At 43.6% G+C, this 22,347-nt stretch overlaps 1 protein-coding gene across 3 annotated transcripts in view; it reads right to left on the bottom strand.

The window, feature by feature from the left end:
• The window catches only part of LOC140198034 (Golgi pH regulator), a 58,983-nt gene extending 36,882 nt beyond the window's left edge, over positions 1–22,101 (bottom strand). For 2 of the 3 annotated variants that reach the window (XM_072258862.1, XM_072258863.1), the window contains exons 1-5: positions 22,007–22,101; positions 18,201–18,260; positions 13,334–13,437; positions 6,489–6,595; positions 5,138–5,239 (exon numbers count right to left, since the gene is read on the bottom strand). In XM_072258862.1, coding sequence (XP_072114963.1) covers positions 5,138–5,239; positions 6,489–6,595; positions 13,334–13,437; positions 18,201–18,260; positions 22,007–22,048 — 415 coding nt within the window. In that variant the 5' untranslated portion in view covers positions 22,049–22,101. The remainder of the gene's footprint in view (positions 1–5,137; positions 5,240–6,488; positions 6,596–13,333; positions 13,438–18,200; positions 18,261–22,006) is intronic. The other variant, XM_072258861.1, reaches the window with a different exon arrangement.
• Between the last annotated feature and the right edge of the window lie 246 nt (positions 22,102–22,347).

Genomic DNA, 22,347 nt, shown 5'->3' with positions numbered 1-22,347 from the left:
GCGCTTCATGATGCTCACAGAGCCGCTTCAACCCTCCATGGAGACCACGACGCCACAGCCCGACACATGCGCACGGTCAGACTCAGTGGCACCTCACGATGCTCAAAGAACTGCTTCCACCTTCCATGGAGACTGTGACGCCACACCACGATGCATGAGCACGTCCAGCCTCAGCAGCTCGGAGGCTTTGGTGTTACTGCTTCCTATCTTCTATCAAGCATTAGGGTAAAAAATATATGGATAGCCTAATTATGCCGCGTGGAAAGAGAAGGGGGACATTATCGTCAAAAGCTGAAGCCAAACGTCGTCGGGAAGTGGCAAGGAGAGGGAGAGAACAACAATCGGATGAGGCCAGGGCCGCATGACTCCAGGATCAAAGAGTCAGGACAAAAATGGTGAGAGAAGACGAGACAGAGGAGGACAGGCATGCACATCTCCAAAATGACAACAATAGACACAGACGGAGGAGAGAACAAGAATCCGATCAGGCCAGGGCCGCACAACTCCAGGATCAGAGAGAAAGAACAAATGGTAGAAGAAATGAAGAGACGAAGGATGAAAGGGCTGCACGTCTCCAGAATGACAAAAACAGGCAGAGAAGGAGGAGATAGGAAGAGACAGAGGAGAAAAGGAAAGATCAACTCGAGAATATGCAGCACAGAGTAATTATTGCGAGAGTTGCCGAAGACAACAATGGCCGCTTTCGACGACAATACCTCGACAGAGAAAGAGCAAGGCAAAATGCATGACTCGCATGCCATCACACTTCTGCTGATGTTGGTTCGATGACCAGAGTATTCCCTCACTGTCGTGCCTTTCTATTCACTGGAGAAACCGCATATTTCTGCTGTATGAAGGGAAAGGTCAGGATAGGCAATTTGCAGCCTCTACCTAATGATCTCCTCAATTTCTACAGCAATGATGAACCTATTGCAAACGAGTTCAGGAAGAAATGACATCCTTTGGTGCCAAAGAAGTCATTCCAACTAGGAATCGATAGAATCCTTCCGTAATTATTCAAGGCCAAATCCATCATTATATCGGACATTTAAATCCAGACCCGACCCAGCAAACCCAGTTCCTTCAAATTTACTTCATGGATATTTAATGTTCATTCTGGTCACATATTTGTCTTGCTATGCGTCTTTCTTCTTTAATAAGCTGAGTTTTTCTTCTTTAATTTCCAAATCAAAGAGATAACAATACCATTCAGGAAAATTTAATGTTCATTCTGGTCACATCAGACTGCACTACCCTTCTCTCAAAGGGTGCCCCAACGGGTCACCCCGTTGTCTAGTTACTTTTAATGGAAGACTACGTTGTAATCTTGCCTTGTATCTACATTCACAGCTTACCTGCTCGAGTGAGCAGTCTCAGCTGTGGCACCTTTCAGATCTGTCCCAGGGGCAAATACTATGCCTGGCCTCACAGCAGGAACCCTGAAGTCCCTTACCCATCACTTTCAGGCAGAATTGATTCCAAAAATGTGTTTGGTATGTGACAGAGAAGATGACATCATATTTTATGTTAAAACATGAAAGTAATCCCATCTTATAGCAATGTGTCTCCAATCTACACCTTGACAATTTAACTTTTCACCTGGCATCTGCAAGAATTGGAACACAATCGTAAATCAACATATTGTGCCCACAACAGCCTTTCCAACTATGACTTAATGGGAAACATCTGCAATGACCCATGACACATGTGCAGACCCTTGTCTATTCTGTAGCACTCTGGAAACATGACAACCTTCAGCTGCTTGCTAATGAATGAGGCATCTAGCCAGCAGTAACTAGGTAGCTCTTTAGCTGACAACAACAGAGTAGCAATATTAAGAATGGGTGGTCTCACTTAATGTCATTCTGCAGTGTTTAAAGCCAATGTGTGTCTTAAAAAGGGGAAGCACTTTCCTCCAGAGCTGTCGTCAGGCGTTCTGTGACTGAAACTGACCTGAGAGACATTCAACAGAGCTGAAAAGGAGGAAGTGGGATCCATGTCTCTTAGATGCTATATTGGAGATTGTGGTGGAGGAAGTGGAAAGAAGAAGACGTTCTGTGTCCACATGAGGCCAGTTGTTGACTTGACAGTCCAAAGACATCAGCAGGAACAGCTCTAAGTACTAGTGGCACAATTTATGTTCCAGGACTCAAATGAGTACGTGAATCTTCAAAAGCCATTTCACAATAACACATTAGCTGTAACTCAGCCACTACTCAATCCACCACAACCCCAATAATTAAACTGCCCCAAAACGACTCATACCCAACAGCCGTCAACAGCTGTCTCATAAAAAGACTCTGCATTTTCCACCCTTAATGTCTGTGACACATCTTGGTAACTCAAGGAACGAAAAGGTCTTTAACATAAGAGAACAAAGAGTTCATGCATCTCAGCATGCATCAAACAGAGACATTTCTAGCTCAGGCATGTCCACAGGATGAAGGAGGGTCACATCCCAACGCTGTACGGGAAATGGCCCCAACAAAACTTCCTAAAGCTCCAAATAATGACACAGTGAAAGGGAAGTGAAAGCTTTCAATTTTGGTTATGATGTGGGAAACTAAATGATGACCGAAGTGAACAGTGACATTAGATGTAGGTCGAGATGAATCAACACAACTATAAAAGGTCTCAACAACAAGATGCTAGCACGATAAAGCATGGCCACAGAACCACTGATGGCGGTTGCTAATGAACAGCACTCCCAATTTAGGCACGCTCTCTACCCAGAAGTAGCTTGGGTCATCAAAAGAAATGCAGTAGATGATCCAGCCTTTACAAAGCTTGGCAGCTGCATGACCATCATCTACCACAGATGGAGAGATTCCATCCAGACTCAAACACTTACAGCATGGAAGAAAGCCACAAGATCTCTCCTGCCTACATTAGTTCACTATAAGTACCAGCTACCCACTTGCTTGCTCGTTGAAAAACCCATTATCCTTACTTTCTCATCTCCTGCTTTTATCCATTATTCCCTCTTCAAAAATTTTCAAAATCAGTTTTAAATTCCGTATGGAATCAGCTTTCTCTATCTCACCAGGTTCAGCATTCCAGATTCCAACAAATGAAGTGATTTTTCATCTTCTCTCTTAGACATTGCCAATGATGTCTGACCCCTTTCATCGACTGGGGTACAGCTTTTGTCCATGATAACTTTTCATCGGGTTTGTAAGCTAGTCAACAATCCTGAATCAAATACTTTACGAAGTATTAGAATGCTGTTAGGTCATACATTCTATACAAAATTTCTTGAGTTTTGAATGAGGAAAAAAAAGTCTGATAAGGGAAACCAAAGTGACAGATTTACAATGCCCCTGTGTGGCTAGGCATAGCTCAAATACCATCTATAAATTTGCTGATGATACAACCATTGTTGGTAGGATCTCAGGGGGTGACGAGACGGTGTACAGGAGTGAGATATGCCAACTAGTGGAATGGTGCTGCAGCAACAACCTGGCACTCAACGTCAGTAAGACGAAAGAGCTGATTGTGGACTTCAGGAAGGGTAAGATGAAGGAACACATACCAATCCTCATAGAGGGATCAGAAGTGGAGAGAGTGAGCAGTTTCAAGTTTCCCAGTGTCAGGATCTCTGAGGATCTAATCTAGTCCCAACATATTGATGTAGTTATAAAGAAGGCAAAACAGCGGCTATACTTCATTAGGAGTTTGAAAAGATTTGGCATGTCAACAAGTGCACTCAAAAACCTTCATAGTTGTACTGTAGAGAGCACTCTGACAGGCTGCATCACTGTCTGGTATGGGGGGGTGTGGGCTACTGCACAAGACCGAAAGAAGCTGCAGAGGGTCTTAAATCTAGTCAGCTCCACCTTGGGTACGTGCCTACGAAGTACCCAGGACATCTTCAGGGAGCAGTGTCTCAGAAAGGCAGCGTCCATTATTAAGGACCCCAGCACCCAGGGCATGCCCTTTTCTCACTGTTACTATCAGCTATGAAGTATAGAAGCCTGAAGGCACACACTCAACAATTCAGGAACAGCTTCTTCTCCTCTGCTATCCGATTCTTAAATGGACATTGAACCTTTGGACACTACCTCATTGTTTTTAATATATAGTATTTCTGGTTTTTGCACATTTTTAAAATCTATTCAATACACGTATACTGTAATTTATTTATTTATATTATTTTTATTTTATTTCTCTTCTATATGATGTATTGCATTGAACTGCTGCTGCTAAGTTAACAAATCTCAGGTCACATGCCGGTGATAATAAACCTGATTCTGATTGGGTTGTGAGCCATAAAAGCAGTGCAGCGCCTGGAATTTGCCAAGTTTCTCTGACAGTTTTGCATGAAGCTGCCACCATACATCCCTCCGGGTTAGCAAGTTTGGGGATCCTAAATGCAGAGGATGTGACTTGTTGGCCAAACTCTGCTAGCAATTTACTGGAAGTGCACTGCTACTGAAGTCCCCCATATTCATGCTGATGAATCTACTCTTAGATCCTCTCAATTCAAGGTGATGTTATGGCTGTTGAGGAACAAAGACCAAAATAAAGCAATTGTATTTTAACATCTCTGTTTGTAGTAATTGTTATTAATAATTTTAAAATTTTTTGAATACTTTTGTATTCTTAATGCTTAATAAGTTTGAAAATGTTTTAATCTTAAGAGATTTTGAATGCTTCAGAATGACAGGGACATTAAAATACCATGAAAGCTTTAATGCATGTTAAAGATGGGGAGGGGCTTTGGCATCTATCAGTAGTTTTATAATTGGTTCCTAGGCATGGGTTGTCATGAGCCAGCCACTCTGCATTGCTGAGGGATTCACTAATTGGGTCCTGCACACTCTCAGCCACAAATTCTTCCTCAGGGAACTGCATAAGGTACATTTTGAAGGTCTCCATTTCACGGGGGTGAGTGCAGTTCGACAGGCTGTACTCAGCAAATCTGGACCACCACAACAGATCTAAATCCTTGTGGAGTGCTTACTTTATTTAGGCTGAGCTCTGAGGTGCCATTCAGTGTCTGGAGATGTAGATAATAACAGAATGTAGCTCTTTGCATGAATAGTACAGCTGTGATAAGATACACCTCTCATCAGTATGTTACCTGAAAAAATCTGTGCATTAACTCAGCCTCTTCAAGAGGTTAGAGTATACTCACCATGTTTTGGATTTAAGATAGGAAATGGATCTCCGAGCTTCCAGAAAAAGTACATGAATGCCAACCAAATGACCCATGCAAACAGCAATCTTTTTCTCTGCACTGAAGAGAATATGATGGTTACCGCCACAGAGTCACAGAGTGAAGCAGTACAGAACCTACTTGCCTCAAGAAGTTCAACAACTTCAATCACCATGTTCTTCCCCAACAGCACTGCACACATTCCAAGACCCCTGTAGACAGCTGAGAATGTCTACAGGGGTCTTGCTTATTGTGCATTTCAGATCATAATCTAGGATAAAACATTTTCTCATCTCCCTTCTATTCTTTTGCCAATAACCTTAAATTTGTGTACGCAACTATCGTCTGAGTGGATGTTCCACTCAGTCAATTATATCAAGACCTTTCATGTTTCCATTAAATCTCTTCTTATCCTTCACTATTCTAAGCAGAATAATCCAGCTTCATCAGATTCCCACTATATGTGGTTAATATGGATCAATACTCCACTGCATTCAGATTCATTAATACTCTTCCATTACCACTTCCAAAAATTGACCCCTAAGCCTCTTCTGCATTGTCATGGATACGTATGAGAGGTTTATAAAAGGACCCAATACAACCCACCCAGTTGTCAAAATTGATCCAAAAGGACAATTGGTTAATGTATTAATTTTTAAACAAGGGATCTGACTGATGATCTACTACCCTCATTAAGTCACAACAAGTGGTGTTCACCTTCAATTCTCATTCCTATTGATGCATGCTAGCTTTCAGCCCATGGATGCATTTTTAAATCGCCTTCCTTGTCAACAAATCTCGATATGGCCTCACCCTTTCCTTTCTCCCATCCCACAAAATTTCAGGATCTCTGAGCTTCTCCAGTCCTGGTCAGTTCATATTTTAATTAGTCCACCGCTGGCAGGGATGCTTTCAGCTGCCAAGGTCTGTGCGCTGGAATTCCCTCCCTAAGCATCACCACCTTTCGCTCTTTTAAGGTATTTATTAAAGTTGCTGTCTTTGACAAATCTCTGGACACTACCCTATTATCTCCAACTTGTAAATTTGCATAGGGTAAACAAGATCTTTTTGAACACCAACACCTTTCAATTTCGCCATTTTATCAAAATACTCTGCAATACACACATGTTCCCACATTACATCTACCATGCCGATTTTTAAGAATCAAAAGCAAACATTTGAATGAAATACTTTGGCTTCTTTACTTTTATATTTATGTTACAACATTCTTGAGAGAAAATTATACTTCAACCTACTGCTAAAAAATGCAATTCATTCTGTATTTGTGCACAGTGTAGTGTGATCAGGGAGCATGGCCACAATTACTTACAAAGTCGGATGTTGCTGACCACAAAATAGCCGATGTAGAAAGGGACGATAAAGATAAGTGCCACTAGTATGACGTACAAATTCAACTTCCAATGAAAGTACCTTGAGCTGGAACAAAGTGAAACAAAAATCAGACTAACTTTAAAATTCCTGCTATGCCAAATTCATTAAATTGTTCAATTTTGTGTCGCTTATGCTTTTCCGTATTTAAAATTTAAGCTCCTGATTCTCCAGAACATAATTAAGCATCCAAGTGGACCCAATGGCTCCAGCTGCTCATTACTTAAACCAATGCAATGAGGCCAACGTATCAAACAGGAATATTTTGCTACCCTGTACTCCAGAATACATGTCCCTCTAAACCAGGAGTTCCCAACCTTTTTCGTGCTATGGACCCCGACCATTAACTGAGAGGTCCATGGACCACAGGTTGGGAACCCCTGGCCTAAACCTTCCCACTGTGTATCTGTACAAATGTGTGCTTTTTTAAAAAATATTGTAATTTACCCACATCTACCACTTCCTCTGGGAACTCATTCCATATACTCACCATCCTCTGTGTGGAAAAACTTGCCCTTCTAAACCTTTCCCCTTTCACCTTAAACCTATGCCTTCCAGGTTTAGACTCCCTTACCTTGGGAAAAGGACTGCAACTATTCACTTTACTGATGCCATTTTATAGTAATAAACATGAATTAAATCTAAACAGGCACAGTGCTGCCCCAAATTCAGCACCAAATGAGTATGCATCAGCCACAATATTCCCTTGAGTATAACAATACAATTTCATTGAAATATTGGTATAAGAACATAAGAATTAGGAACAGGAATGAACAACTGTGATTGCTTTACCACTCAATTAAATCATGACTGATGCATTTTAACTTTAGCATATCTTGCCTTCACCATTCCATAACCATTTAAATCCCTGAATATCTAAAAATCTCTTGACCTCTGTTTTAAATATTCTCAACAACTGACCTTTCACAGCTCTCTTGAGCAGAGAACTTCACTACTCTATTAAGAAATTTCTTCCCATCTCAGGTATGAAGAGTCGACTCTGCACTGTGAGAATCTAACCCACTGGTTCTACACAACCCTGGAGCAACACAATGCTAGAGGTTAGTAGATTTTTGGATATTCAGGGATTCAAAGATTATGGGGTTAGTCAAGGAAAGTGATGCCAAAGCAATGGCGAGCACTGCAATACTTATAGATTACTATTTCCCGAGCCACATAGAGGATGAGCAAAGGGATCTTGGGGTCCAAGTTTAAAGTCCCCTGAAAGTGGCTACAAAGGTTGATAGAGTGGTTAAGAAAGCATTGAATGCTTGCCTTTAGTAGTCGGGGTATTGAGTTCAAAAGACAGGAAGTTATATTGCAGCTTTCTAAAACTCTAGTGAGGTTGCATCTGGGGTCTTTCGTATACCTCTGGTCACGCCATTATAGGAAGGATGTTGAGGCTTTGGGAGAGTGCCGACAGGTTTACCAAGATACTGCCTGATTAGAGGGCACGTGCTATAATGAGAGATTATACAAACATGGGTTGTTTTCTCTAGAGTGGCAGAAGATGAGGGGGGAGATCTGATAGAGGTTTATAAGATTACGACAGACATAGAGAAAGTAGACATACAGTACATTTTTCCCAGGGTTGAAATGTCTAATACCAGACAGCATGCTTTTAAGGTGCGAGGGGGTAACTTCGAATCAAATTATTATTTAATTATTTTTACACAGAGAGTGGTGGGTGCCTGGAACATGTTACTTGGGGTGATGGCGGAGGGATTTTTAAGAGATGTTTAAATAGGCACATGACTGTGAGGAAAATGGAAGGATATGAACATTGTGTAGGCATTTAGTTGGCCACTTGATTGCTAATTTATTTGGTTTGGCACAACATTGTGGGCTGACAGGCCAAACAGTTACACTGTTCTATGTTCACAATTGCAGCAAGAATCTCACAATACTACAGTGACTGCATATACAGTTGATGTCTGAAATACAATTAGCTCAGATTGTGCACTTCCTATCAATCACCAAGCTCACACACAATACACAGATAACAATCTAGTACATGTCACTATAAACTGAAAGTGTGACACACACATACAAATATAAATAATTCTGCCGCACTGTTCAAAGAGCTGGGGAGTTCTCCCTGGTGTCTTGGCTTATATTATCATCCAACCAACACAAGTAAAAACAGATTTTATGGTCATCATCTCTTTGTGGTTCAAGGACCTGCTATAAAGGCTACCTTCTCTAATGTTAACATTACCACAGTGACCACAGTTCAAAGTACTTCACTAAGATTGTGAAGATACAAGCTTACATTTCTTTCAACCAGTATTGCTAAAATCAGATTATCTGATCACCTTTGTCCCTCCTTCACCTATAGCTCAGCAAGTTCCTGCCATGATGCCAAATTCTTCTTCTGTTGCCTCCAACTCCCAATCCACTTCTGTGGCAAGGATTCCCCACCCACACCTGACCTCTTCTCCCATCTCCAACCTACCTCCTCTCCCCGGACATCCCACTTTGGATGTCTGCTTGCTCTATATCTTTTCATTTCTAATTGCCAACGAGGCATCAACCATCTCAACTTCAGCATTCATCTCTCCTCTTTGAACTTTACCCCCTCTGAATTCACTGTCCTCCACTCTCTCCGCCCCAATCCTAGCCTCACCATCAAACCTACGGATAAAGAAAGTGGAGTTGTCGTCTGATGGATGGACCTCTACCTTGGTGAGGTCAAGCAACAACTCTAACCTACCTCTTCAAAAGGACCCCACTCAGGACCGTCAGGACATTGTCTCTGGAACCATCAATGACTTCATCAACTTTGGAGATCTCCCAATCACTACCACCAAACTCAGTTCCCTTACCCCACACTGCTTGTTTCTAACTCCTACTCAAGATCCACAAACCTGACTGTCCAGGTAGGCCCCTTGTTTCTGCCTGCTCCTGCTTCACTGAGCTTGTGTGAGCATATCTTGACTCCATCTTTTCCCACTTGGTTCAGTCCCTTCCCACCTACATCTGCGACACTTCACATGCTCTCAACCTCTTCAACAACTTTTAATTCCCTGGCCCTAATCACCTCATTTTCACCAACCAGTTTCCCTCCGCCACCATAGTCTCATGTCTGGTGGAACTGGTACTCAAACTCAACCATTTCTCTTTTGGCTCCTCCCACTTTCTCCAAACTCAAAGTGTAGCAATGGGCACCCACACTGTCCCCAATTATGCCTGCCTTTTTGCTGGCTCTATGGAACAAGCCTTCCCTGGTAATGCTCTCCAGCTCCTTTTGCGACACACTGACCACTGTATTACTGTTGCTTCATGCACGCATGCTGAGCCTGTCAATTTCAACAGCTTTTTCTCCAATTTCCACCCTGCCCTTATATTCACTTGGTCCATTTCTAACCACTCTCTCCCCTTTCTCGATCTCTCTGGCCCCATCTCTGGAGACAAAGTGTATACTGATATCATATAAACCTACCGACTCCCAGCTTGAGGCTTTCCTTTTCAGGACATCAGAGATGCCCTCCTTCTTCAAAAAAAACAGGATTTCCCTTCCTCCACCACTGATGCTGCCCTCACCCGCATCTCCTCCATTTTTCAGACATCCCCCCTCACCCCATAAATTCCGCACCCAGCACATCATTCTCCGCAACCTTCACCATCGTCAACAGGACCCTATCACCAAATACATCTTTACCTCTCCCCCACTCTTCGCTTTCCGCAAGAATTTCTCCATCCATGATCCCCTTGTCCATTCAACCATCCTGAGTAATCTCTCTCCCGGCACTTATCTCCGCAAGCAGAAAAAAATGCGACACTCGTCCACTCACCTCAGTTCAGGCCCCCAAACCATCCTTCATGTGAGGCAGCACTTCACCTGCAAATCTATGGGGGTCATCTACTTTAGTTCAAGTTTAATTGCCAATAAATCAGTGAAACAGACTTGCAGCATTCCACATTAACGATATTCAACAGGGTCTTGCAATCACAAGGAAAGTGACTAGGATGATCACTCGCTCTGAGAATGTGCACCGACATCTCTCTGACGCAAACAGCAGCATGATCTGCACCAAGTCCAGTTCCTTCAGTTTCTCCAGCAATGAGCAACTTGCTGATGGGACCTGTAGTACTTTAAGTTCGTAATGACCAGCAGAGTCTTGTGATCATAAAAGATACATTTAAAAAGGACAATAACACCTTCGATTGACCCCATAGAATCTGCTGCAATTGAACACGCCGCCAGTTGTATCTGGTGTTCCCAATGTATTGGTGAGACCCGACATAGATTGGGGGACTGCTTTGTCGAGCATCTTCACTCTGTCCACAAAGAGCAGGGTTTCCCTGTGACCAACCATTTTAATTCCAATCGCCATTCCAATTTCAACAAGTTGATCCATGGCCCCCTCTACTGCCATGATGAGGCCACTCTCAGGACGGAAGAATAAGACCTCATATTCTGTCTGGGTAGCCTCCAACCTGAAGGCATGAATATCGATTTTGCCAACTTTCAATAATTTTATCCACTCTCCCCCTTCCTTCTTGTTCAATTCCCTACTCTGGCTCCCTCTTTACATCCTCCCCTCATCGGGCTATCACCTCCCCCTGGTGCCCCTCCTCTTTCCCCCATAATCTATTATCTTCTCCTATCAGACTGCTACTTCTCCAGCCTTTTACCTTTCCACCTATCACCTTCCAGCTTATACGCTTTCCCTCCCTCCAGCTTCTTCTCCCTTCCCTTCCAGTGCTGATGAAGGATCTTGGTCTGAAACATCGACTGCTTATTCTCCTCCATAGATGCTGTCTGACTTGCTGAGTTCCTCCAGCATTATGTGTTTGTTGCTCTGGAATTTCCAGCATCTACAGAATCGCTTGTGTTATCTGATTATTCCCTTGTTGCTGTTTGTGGAAGCTTGATGCATTTAAATTGATTGCAACACTGCTTATATTATGACACTAACTCTAGAGTGTCTCAGGTTACAAAAGACCTGACTTACAAAGTCTGATTTTCCACTATTTCTCCCAGACTCTACTCTCAGGTATAGTACTCAAACCTCTTCCCCAGGAAACAATGCCAGGACCGTCCAATGGTTCTTCAAACTCTCCTCAGGGAAGGTCAAACATTATGAACGACAATCTACCTCTAATTAGTGCACACTTTTATTAAACTATATATAATTTAATCATGGTCAAAGTTGGTCATCGCTTAAATCAACTCCTGCCTCGGCTAGAACTTGGACCCACTGCAATTTGCCCATCGCCACAATAGGTCTACAGCAGAAGCAATCTCAATGGCTCTTCACGCGGCTTTAGATGACCTGGACAATACAAACACCTATGTCAAGACGCTGTTCATTGACTGTAGCTGAGGATTTAACACCATCATTCCTACAGTCCTGATCAAAAAGCTACAGAACCCGGGCCTCTGTACCTCCTTCTGCAATTGCATCCTCAACTTCCTAACCAGAAGATCTCAATCTGTGCAGGTTGGTAATAACATCTCCTCGCTGACAATCAACACTGGTGCACTTCAGGGATGTGTGCTTAGCCCACTGCTCTACTCTCTCTACACCCATGGCTATGTGGCTAGGCTCAAATGCCATCTATAAATCATTGATATACCAGTTAGTTGAGTGGTGTCTTGCACTCAACGTCAGTAAGACCAAAAAAGCTGATTGTGAACTTCAGAAAGGTTAAGTTGAGGGAACATGAACCAATTCTCATAGAGGGATTAGAAGTGGAGAGAGTGTGCAGTTTCAAGTTCCCGGGTGTCAATATCTCTGAGTATCTAACTGGGTCCCAACATATGGATGCAGTTATAAAGAAGGTAAGACAGTGGCTATATTTCATTAGGACTTTGAGGAGAATTTGCCACCTAAAACACTTGAAAACTTCTACAAATATACTGTGGAGAGCATTTTGACAGGCTGCAACACTGTATGTTTGGGGTAGGAGAGGGGTGCTGCTGCACAGAATCCAAAGAAGCTAGCCTCTGTAGTATCCAAGACATCTTCAAGGAGTGGTGCCTCTGAAAGGTGGCATCCATTATAAAGGACTCCCATCACCCAGGAGATGCCGTGTTTCTCATTCTTACCGTCAAGAAAAAGGTACAGAAGGAGTGTGAAGGCACTCACAGCGACTCAGGAACAGCTTCTTCCCCTCTGTCATCCATTTTCTAAATGGACATTGAACACTACCTCACTTTTGTATTATTTCTGTTTTTGTACTATTTCTAATTTAACTATTTAATATACATAGGTATATATACTTACTGTAATTGATTTTTTTTCTACATTTATCATGTACCGCATGGTACTGCTGCATCTTATGCCGGTGATATTAAACCTGACTCTGACTCTGACTAGAAGGTCAGCACCCACTGTCACACACCCGGGCTGCACTGAGATAAGCATTTTTTTCAGATTACTTGCTGGTAACAACTCCTATCACCCATGCTCACTTTCACGAATCCATCTTCAAAGGATACAGGGACTAAAGATTTTTTGATACAATTTTGGGAAAACATTTTCCAACTCGCAGGAAATTCAGTTTACGGACAGTTCTCAGGAACCCCTGCACACCTAGGGACACCTTCAAAGGAACTCTTTAGCTGAGTTGCCCAGTGTAACAGCTACAAAATATATCAATTTGGCATGTAATTAAGAGTGAAGAAGTATGCTTTGATTTTCTATATACAATTAATCTCAAATCAGTGTTCAAGGAATTCTGACAGCCTTTATGTACAGCTACAATTTCAGAAGAATGCTCTTGGGTAGTATGAGAGGAGATTTAAACCTACACCATCATGATAAGGAATGCACTCACCTGCTGTTTAGGAGACCCAGAATCTCAAAGATGATGAGTTCAAACATAGTGCAGGAGAAAGCAAACATCACTGAGAAAACTATTTGGACAACATATTGTCGGACCTGCATCAAAAAAGGAAGAGGGTTCAAAGCAGAACACAGCCCAGTGCAGATCCTTCAGCCTACAATATTATGCCAAAATGTTAAGTCTATGCTGGACTATAAATCTGCCTTACACCATCAACCTGCACCCAGACTATAACCTTCCATCATACCCCTCCCATCCATGTATCTATCCAAATCTCTCTTAAACATTGAAATCAAACCTGCACCCACCACTTCCACAGGCAGCTCGTTTCACAATCTCACCACCCTCTGCATGAAGAAGTTCTCCCTCATGTTCCTCTAAACAGTTCACCTTTTACCCTTAACCCATGACCTTTAATCCAGTCTCACCCAACCTCAGCCTGCTTGCTTTACCCTGTCTACACTCCTCATAATTTTGTGCACATCGATCAAATACTTCCTCATCCTCCTATGCTCTAGGGATAAAAGTTCTTTTAAAGTTAAGGTCTGTCCCGAGCTTTGTGGCCCATCAGGCCAGTGCTTATGCCGGTTTCAGTGGCGTGAAGCCACTGGAAGTACGAGACTCCCCCCTCCCCCCCCCCGGATAGGACGCCAGTCTATCGCGAGGTTAATCCCTAGCATTTTGCCAGTACCCACTTTCAGCTCGGTGGACTGCAGCAGTGTATGGTAAGTGCCTTGCTCAAAGACACAACATGCTGCTTTGGCTGAGACTCGAACTCACAACCCTCGTGAGCCCAACACCCTAACCACTTAGCCACGCGCCACACTTAGGGATAAAAGTCCTAACCTATTCAACCTTTCCCTATAACTGAGGCCCTCAAGACATCTTTGTAAATTTTCTCTGCACTCTTTCAATCTTATTTATATCTTTCCTGTAGGTAGGTGACCATAACTGCACGCATTACTCTAAATTAAGTCTTACCAACATCTTATACAACTTCAACATAACATCTCAACTCCATTACCCGATACACTGATTAACAAAGGTCAATGTGCTCTTTTTATGACCCTATCTATCTATGCACTACTTTCATGGAATTATGGATCTGTATTCCCAGATCTCTTTTGTTCTACTGCACTCCTCAGTGCCCTACCACTCACACGTAAATCCTACTCTTGTTTGTCTTCCCAAAGTGATTTGGCCTGTCCCCTAAAACCCTCACTAATTTTTATAGATGCACTGTAGAAAGCATTCTTCTAGGGTGCATCACAACCTGGTATGGAAGTTGGCCTGTCCAAGACCAGAAGAAACTGCAGAAGATCATGAACACGGCACAGCACATCACACAAACCAATCTTCCGTCCTTGGAGTCACTTTACACCGCACACTGTCGGAGCAGTGCTGCCAGGATAATCAAGGACATGACCCACCCAGCCAACACACTTTTTGTCCCGCTTCCCTCCAGGAGAAGGCTCAGGAGCTTGATTTGGGAACAGCTTCTTTCTAACTGTGATAAGACTGCTGAACGGATTCTGAACCGGATCTGGGCCGTACCCTCCAAATATCCGGACCTGCTTCTCGTTTTTTTTGCACTACCTTACTTTCCCTTTTCTATTTTCTATTTATGATTTACAATTTAAATTTTTAATATTTACTATCGATTTGTACTCCAGGGAGCGCAAGGCGCTGAATCAAATATCACTGTGATGATTGTACGCTCTAGTATCAATTGTTAGGCGACAATAAAGTATAAATGCAGCACCTCACACTTGTCTGCATTAAATTCCATTTGCCATTTTTCAGCCCATTTTTCCAGCTGGTCCAGATCCTGCTGCAAACTTTGATAGTTTTCCTTGCTCTCACTACACCTGCAATCTTGTAATCCACAGTTTTGCTGATTCAGTTTATATTATCACCCAGATCATCGATATAGTTGACAAATAACCATGGAACTAGCAACGATCCCTGTGGTGCATCACTAGACACAGGCCTCCAGTCAAAGAGGCAGCCATCTATTACCACTCTGTGGTTTCTCCACAAAGCCAATATCTAATCCAATTTATTACCTCATCCTGAATGCCAAGCGATTGATCCAACATTACCTTGCGGTTCTTGCACTCAATCCCTGACGAACGAAGGCCAGCACAGCACCCTGTCAACTTGTGAGGCAATTTTGAGACATCTGTGAACATGGACCCCAAGATCCCAAATTTTCTCCACACTGCTAAGAATCCTTTTATGAACCTCATACTCCTCCTTCAAGTTCAAACTTTCAAAATGTATCACTTCACATTTTTCCAGATAGAATTCTATCTGCCACTCTTCAACCAAGCTCTGCATCCTATCAATGTCCTGTTGTAACCTACAACCGTGTGCACTATCCACAAAGCTGCTAAGCTTTATGTCATCTGCAAGCTTACTAATCCACCCTTCCATTTCCTCATCCAAGTCACTTATGAAAATCACAAAGAGCAGACGTCCCAGAATAGATACCTGTGGAACACCACAGGTCACTGACCTCCAGGTAGCATAAACTCTATCTACCATCTCCCTCTACCTTATGAGGACAAGCCAATTGTGAATCCATGCAGCCAAGTTTCCCTGGATCCCATTCCTCCTGACCTTTCGAATGAGCCTACCTTGTCAAATGCCTTACTAAAATCCATATACAAACTGTTTTGTCACTACCCTTTGAGAATTCAATCAGCCTTGTGAAGCACAACCTGCCATTCACAAAGCCATGATGGCAATCCCTGATCAGACTATGCTTCCCGAAATCTGTAAATCCTTCCTCTAAGAATCCTCTTCATTAATTTGCCCACCACTGATATAAGGCTCACTGGACACTGGCTTCAACGGGATCAACTCATTTAAACTGTATTTTTGTCTTTTTTTTAACTGTATTTTTTTAAGATTGCAAAACCCTGAGGGATATGAATAACTTCAAAGTACTGCAGATCTACCCCATCAGCAAGTTGCTTGTTGGCAGAGAGACTGAAGGAGCTGGATTTGGCGCAGACGTGATGCTGCCTGCATCAGAGAGGAGTCAATGCACGAAGGAGGTGTGCAGTCTAAGAGTGAGTGATCATCTTAGTTGCTTTTCTTGTGATCACAAGACCCTGTTGGACATTGGTGATGTGGAATGCTGCAGGTCCAATTCATTGATTTCTTGGCAAATGGCGGGGCAGCTGGGTAACTTCGGTCATAGCGAGGACTAGGGCTCAAACCACAGCACCCAGGGAGGCGTCAGAACCAGGCGCTCCACCGGAGTACCGGAGACACTGTGGCACAGCACCCAGACAGGCGTCAGAATCAGGCGCTCCACCGGAGTACCGGAGGCACAGCAGCCATGCTAGAGTTGGTGCTGCTGCCCCATTGTTTGCTTGGCAAAAGACAAGGTGTATTGTGATTGACTGTAGACTGCTGCAACATTCATGGATTCAGGGACTTGGACTACTTTTTTTGTGTGACTGTATGTTACTGCTATTTTATATGTGCTTGCTATTTTGTATGAGCTTTATCTGCCTTGTACTTTGTGGGTGCTGTTTGTTGCACCTTGGCCCTGAGTAGCACTTTTTAATTTGTCCATGTTAATGGTATTCACGTATGGCTAAATGACAATTAAACTTGAACTTTTACTACAATTCCTAAGATTAGCCCTATTACCTTTCTTGCACTTGCATTACAAGCTACAGTTTAATCATTAAGAAAGCTACAGCATCTGAAAAGCACCACTGAAAAAGACAGGAGAAGCAAATATTCAGAGTAAATCAATGCGGTAGGTAAGGAAAGGAGGTGTATCCAGGCTGCCCGCCGTAATTGCTTTTGCATGGTATAAGTGCAAAGCAAAAACCATTTGCCCATTGGTTTTATATCAGCAATTACTCTCCACTGTGCCTTCTCTGACTTTCACCTGATCACTCATTTGACACGTGGCTGAGGTCTGCACCACTGTAGGCGAGTGGATTGTTATGCTGCTTCAGTGAGGTGTTAGAATCAACAAATTGTTGAGAACTAAATTCATAAATAGGCTAAGCTTGGCAAGGAGGATAGTACTCCTTTACTAAAGGGCAACAGTGATGGTTGAATTGATGGAATGAAGGGATAGGTAAATAGGGGGAAAAACAGAGGACAATGATTAATTAATGATCAATCACAGAATGATTATTGTTATGGTTACAAAGCCAAACATTTTACTAACATGGAAAATCTGCATATATAATATTGTGGAACATTTTACAATGAAATTAGTTTTTTTTTAAACCAAGAGTAGAGAGAAATACAGGATGCAATACTTGTAAATGTTTTTTGAACTCCACAGCCTTAGTGTAGCTATCACACAAGTATTTTGTGCACTTTTTCCAGTGTTTTCTCTTTGCAATAGGAGATCTGAAATTTCCCAATAGTTCAAGTGTGTTCTAATCAAGGTGTACTGAGAAAAGAAATATCCTTATACACCTGAAACTCCATACTGCACGCATTGGTTAAAAGGTAAATAGAAACTTTCATTATACGGTACACTTTGCTGTGTGGCCAAAATGGAAAGCAGAACCCAACATTACCTTGAGGTGGTCTACATGTGGTCTAACCAAGATACCTTATGTCCACAGATGCGTGTCTATGGTGACAAATATTATTCACAGTCCCCTCAGTGCTCTGTATTTCCTGACCAGAGACCAATAGCACAATTTCCATCTTTTTTATTTTTACTTCTCTACTGACTTTGAAAGGGCAACTTTAACATTCACCGCAAAACACCAAAGAAATTCAAAACTATACAACTGAAGTATAGATAGATTATTTTGAGCAAAAGTATCAAGCATAAGCAATTCAGGAACCTTATGGCTGCAGAATTTACCTCATAGTCCTTGAATAACTGGCGCATGAAGAAAAGCCATCCGAAGCCAAAAAAAAGTACCTGGTAAAGTGATGCAGAAAGGGAGAAGATGTAGCGTCAAAATAGTTCAACAATTTTATACATACATATATATATATATATAAACACACACACACACACACACACACACACACACACATACACATACATACATACATACATACAGGGGTGTATGGGGTGTCAGGGAGGGGTAGCACCTCTGGTGGGGGAACATGCCGCGTCCTTTTCAGGGCGGTTAGTCCACCTTTGGTCCCCACCTGGCACTCAGCTCTCACCTGTGGCTCCCCGTAGCTGTTTGCATGTGCCAGCGGCCACACCCTGGGCAACGGCTTCGAGAAGCCAGCTAAACCAGGTGAGGGTAGCCGACGGGTCTCAAACCCTCGGTGAGATAGGGAGTTGTCTACCCCAGCATGCGAAGACAGAATCCAGCGGATTGAGCAGACGAGACCAATGGAAGGTCCAACGGTCAAGAAGGCGGTCTCTGCAAGCATCGTGGAACGTGTAGAGCAGGACAAGACACAGAAGACGTCCTGGTCATCCACTGCGCCTAGTCCCATCTCCAGCCGTCTAGACTCAGCCTTGCCACTGGATCCAGATGGGAGTTGGGAAGAGAGAGTGAGGCTGACGCTGCACAGCCCTCCCTCACTTAAATCCAAATCATGTGCTAGTCTCGACACCATCATAATGGTGTTGAGGTCCTCCTCGACGTTGACGATGGACGAACAACCAACATTTTTTATATATGTATATATATATATATATATATATACACACACACAAAACAATCACTATATAACTCGAACGTACATAATGCCTTTAGCATAGCAAAATAGCCTGAGATACTTCACATTATTGAACATCAAAACCAACATTCATCAGAATAGCAAGACAGGTGACCAACAGCTCAGACAATGGAGATAAACAAGGGCAGATGCTGGAATCTGGAACAAAAACTCAACTGCTGGAAGAAGACAACTACTGGAGGGCAAGCAGCATCCGTGGAGATGACATTTCAGTTGGGACCCTTCTTTAGGCCTGAGAGCATGCTGTGGGGGGAGGGCATAGCTGGTTTATAGAAGTGAGAGGGAGGGGTGAGACAGAGGCTGGTGGAGTATGAGAGGAGGGATAGCAAGGGGAAGTTGTAGGTGGAATGTGATAAGGGGCAGATGCTGAGACGATGGGCAGATGGAACCAGGTGGGAGAGGGTTACCAGTCAAGAAAATATTTTATTTTTATAAGGTATAGGCCCTTCCAGCCCATCAACCCACGCCGCACAACAATCCCCTGATTAAATCCTAGCCTGATCACAAGTACAATTTACAATGACCAATTAACCGACCAACTTGTAGGTCTTTGGACTGTGGGAGGAAACCAGAGCACCCAGAGGAAACCTCCATGGTCGGGGGTGAACGTATACAGACAGTGGAGGGAATTGAACCCTGGTTGTTGGTACTGTAAAGTGTTGTACTATGCTACCATGACACCCCAATATGGGGGGAGTAGGGGGTTGGGTTTGGAACAGGTGAGGTCGGTAGATAAATAAAGATAGAGAGAGAAAGAGAAAGATGGATACATAGATACACGCGCATACACACATAATAAACCTAGGTGGATCAGCGAGAGAGGGAAAGGAACGCAGGGCAGTTGTTCATCTGAAATTGGAAAATTCAATTCATTGGAATATAGGCTACTCAACTGGAATACAAGATGCTGTTATTCAGGCTTGGGCCTCACCCTGGCAGTACAGAAGACTGAGGACGAACAGCTTGGTGTAGGAATAGGAAAGAGTGCTGAAATGACAGGCAACTGCTTAAGGTGGCTGTCACGGGCAGAGTGCAAGTGCTCTGTAAACCTGTCACCTATGCTTGGTCTCATCAACGTAGAGGCCACATCGCGAGCACTGAATGCATTGGACAAGGTTACAGGAGATGCACGTGAATCTCTACCGCATTTGAAAGGACTGTTTAGGTCTCTACATGGTGATGAGGGAGGAGGTGTAGCTTTGTCAATAACGCAAACTTTAAGGAATATTGTGAAGGAGGGAGAGATACAGTCCTAAAATTGAGTCAGAATATGGTTGGAGCTGGGGTAAAAATTGCAGATTTGGGTGTGATTCATTTTGGGAGGGTGAAAAGAGACAGATCTGTCTGAAGAATAAGTAAATCAATGCCATCCTAGTGACCATATACCTGAAAGGCTTCTATTCTTTTAAACAGAATACCCCAAACCCATAACCTAGAGTTATACTTTTAACAAATACAAGGCACTTCTTGGAAGCATTATGGACATTTGGTCAATAGCTCTGGTCTGAATTATTGGCTTAAATGACAATGACAGAAAAAATGTTTGGGGAGGGAAATCTAGAGCTTTGGCAGTTACAGTATGGCTACTGATGCAGAAAGAATCATAAAGATTATGGAACACAAGGAGACCATTTGGCCCACTTTGGCCTCAATGATCAGAAGACAAAGAAGTTGATTCTACTCCCTGCCCCTTTAAAATCCCCACAAACAACAACATGATCATCTGACTTCATGATGTGAATTAAAATCCCCACAATCAACAATGTGATCATCTGACTTCATGATGTGAATTAAAATCCCAACAACAATGTGATCATCTGACTTCATGATGTGAATTAAGGGATAAATACCGGTTGGGGATACTGATGATAATTATGCAATTTTTTTCCAAGTAGTGTCATGAGATTTCTTACGCTTCTATTCTTCTTAGAACACGGAGAGATTGGTTTAACTTATTATTAAAGATATTTCTGACAGTGTCACTCTAGCTTCAAAATTCTAAAGTCAATCTGACAATCTTCTGATGAGTACAAGAGCTCGGCAATTCCCAGTCTAAAAAGAGAAGAAATATTACAAGACTGATCTAGTATAATTCTGCATCTCCACTCTTTTAGCTGCTGGACCTGCACTGTTTGGTCCATAGAATAACAACATCCTGCCTTTGTCTAGTAAATTTGAGGGAAATAAGCAACCACAAAAGGGTGTGTGTGGGGGGGGGAGGGGGGAGGGGGGAGGGGGGGAGAGGGGGGGAGAGAGGGCAGGGGGGAGGGGGAGAGAGGGGGAGGGGGAGGGAGAGGGAGAGGGGGAGGGGGAGGGGGAGGGGGAGGGGGAAGGGGAAGGGGGAAGGGGGAAGGGGGAAGGGGGAAGGGGGAAGGGGGAAGGGGGAAGGGGGAAGGGGGAAGGGGGAAGGGGGAAGGGGAGGAGAGGGAGGAGAGGGAGGAGAGGGAGGAGAGGGAGGAGAGGGAGGAGGGGATTGATTATAGTTTTATGAGATCATGAGGGTCATAAATAAACTGAATAGTTAAGGTCTCTTACCCAAGGTAAGGGACCGGAGGGCATCGGTTTAATGTGAGAGGGGAGAGGTTTGAAGGCGACTTGAGAGCAAGTTTTTCCCTCAAGGGTCGTGGGTATATGAAACGAGCTGCCAAAAGATGTGGTGAAGGCAGGCACAATTACAATGTTTAAAGACACGTGGACAGGAAACGCAAAAGCAGATCGATGGTACCGGTTCAGGTGAACCTCTGCGCCGGTATAGACGGGTTTGCCAGGGGAGTTCTTCACCTTGGACGGTGGAGGGAAGCTGTCTGCCCAACGGAAGTAGGGCAGAGGTGGCGATGGAGGGACAGCACAGGGCAAGCGGGCCGAGTAGCCTAGCCCTGCGCTGTCAGTTTGTCTGAAGGGGCGGACGGGGAGTTCACCGACATAGGGTGTGGATAGGTCCGGGAGAGGATGCACCTCACTGACCTGCGAAGAGAACATGATGACCGAGTCCACAACAAACGACATGGCGACAACCCGTTCCCACGTTCGTCATCACTCCGCGACGTGGTGACATCACGAGTCGCGCGGGCTCGTGGAAACCATGGCAACGGAGGAAATTATGTTCAGAGTGAAGAGGAGGGAGGGTGAAATGGGAGTGGGGCTAGAGGGTGAGGTGGATTGAGTGGAGAGAGGGAGATGAGGTGAGATGGAAGGAGGAGGACTATAAGACTAGGGAGAGGGGGAGGGATAGTGGGAGTGACAGCGATGAAGATGCGGAGGGCGATGAACGAAGATTGGAGGGGTTTAGGGAATAGGGAGGGAGG

This window comes from Mobula birostris, chromosome 5 (genome assembly GCF_030028105.1).
Source record: "Mobula birostris isolate sMobBir1 chromosome 5, sMobBir1.hap1, whole genome shotgun sequence".
In the NCBI taxonomy this organism is placed as follows: domain Eukaryota; kingdom Metazoa; phylum Chordata; class Chondrichthyes; order Myliobatiformes; family Myliobatidae; genus Mobula; species Mobula birostris.
Note: the sequence above shows the minus strand (reverse complement) of the source record. Positions and strands in the feature narration are given on the sequence as shown.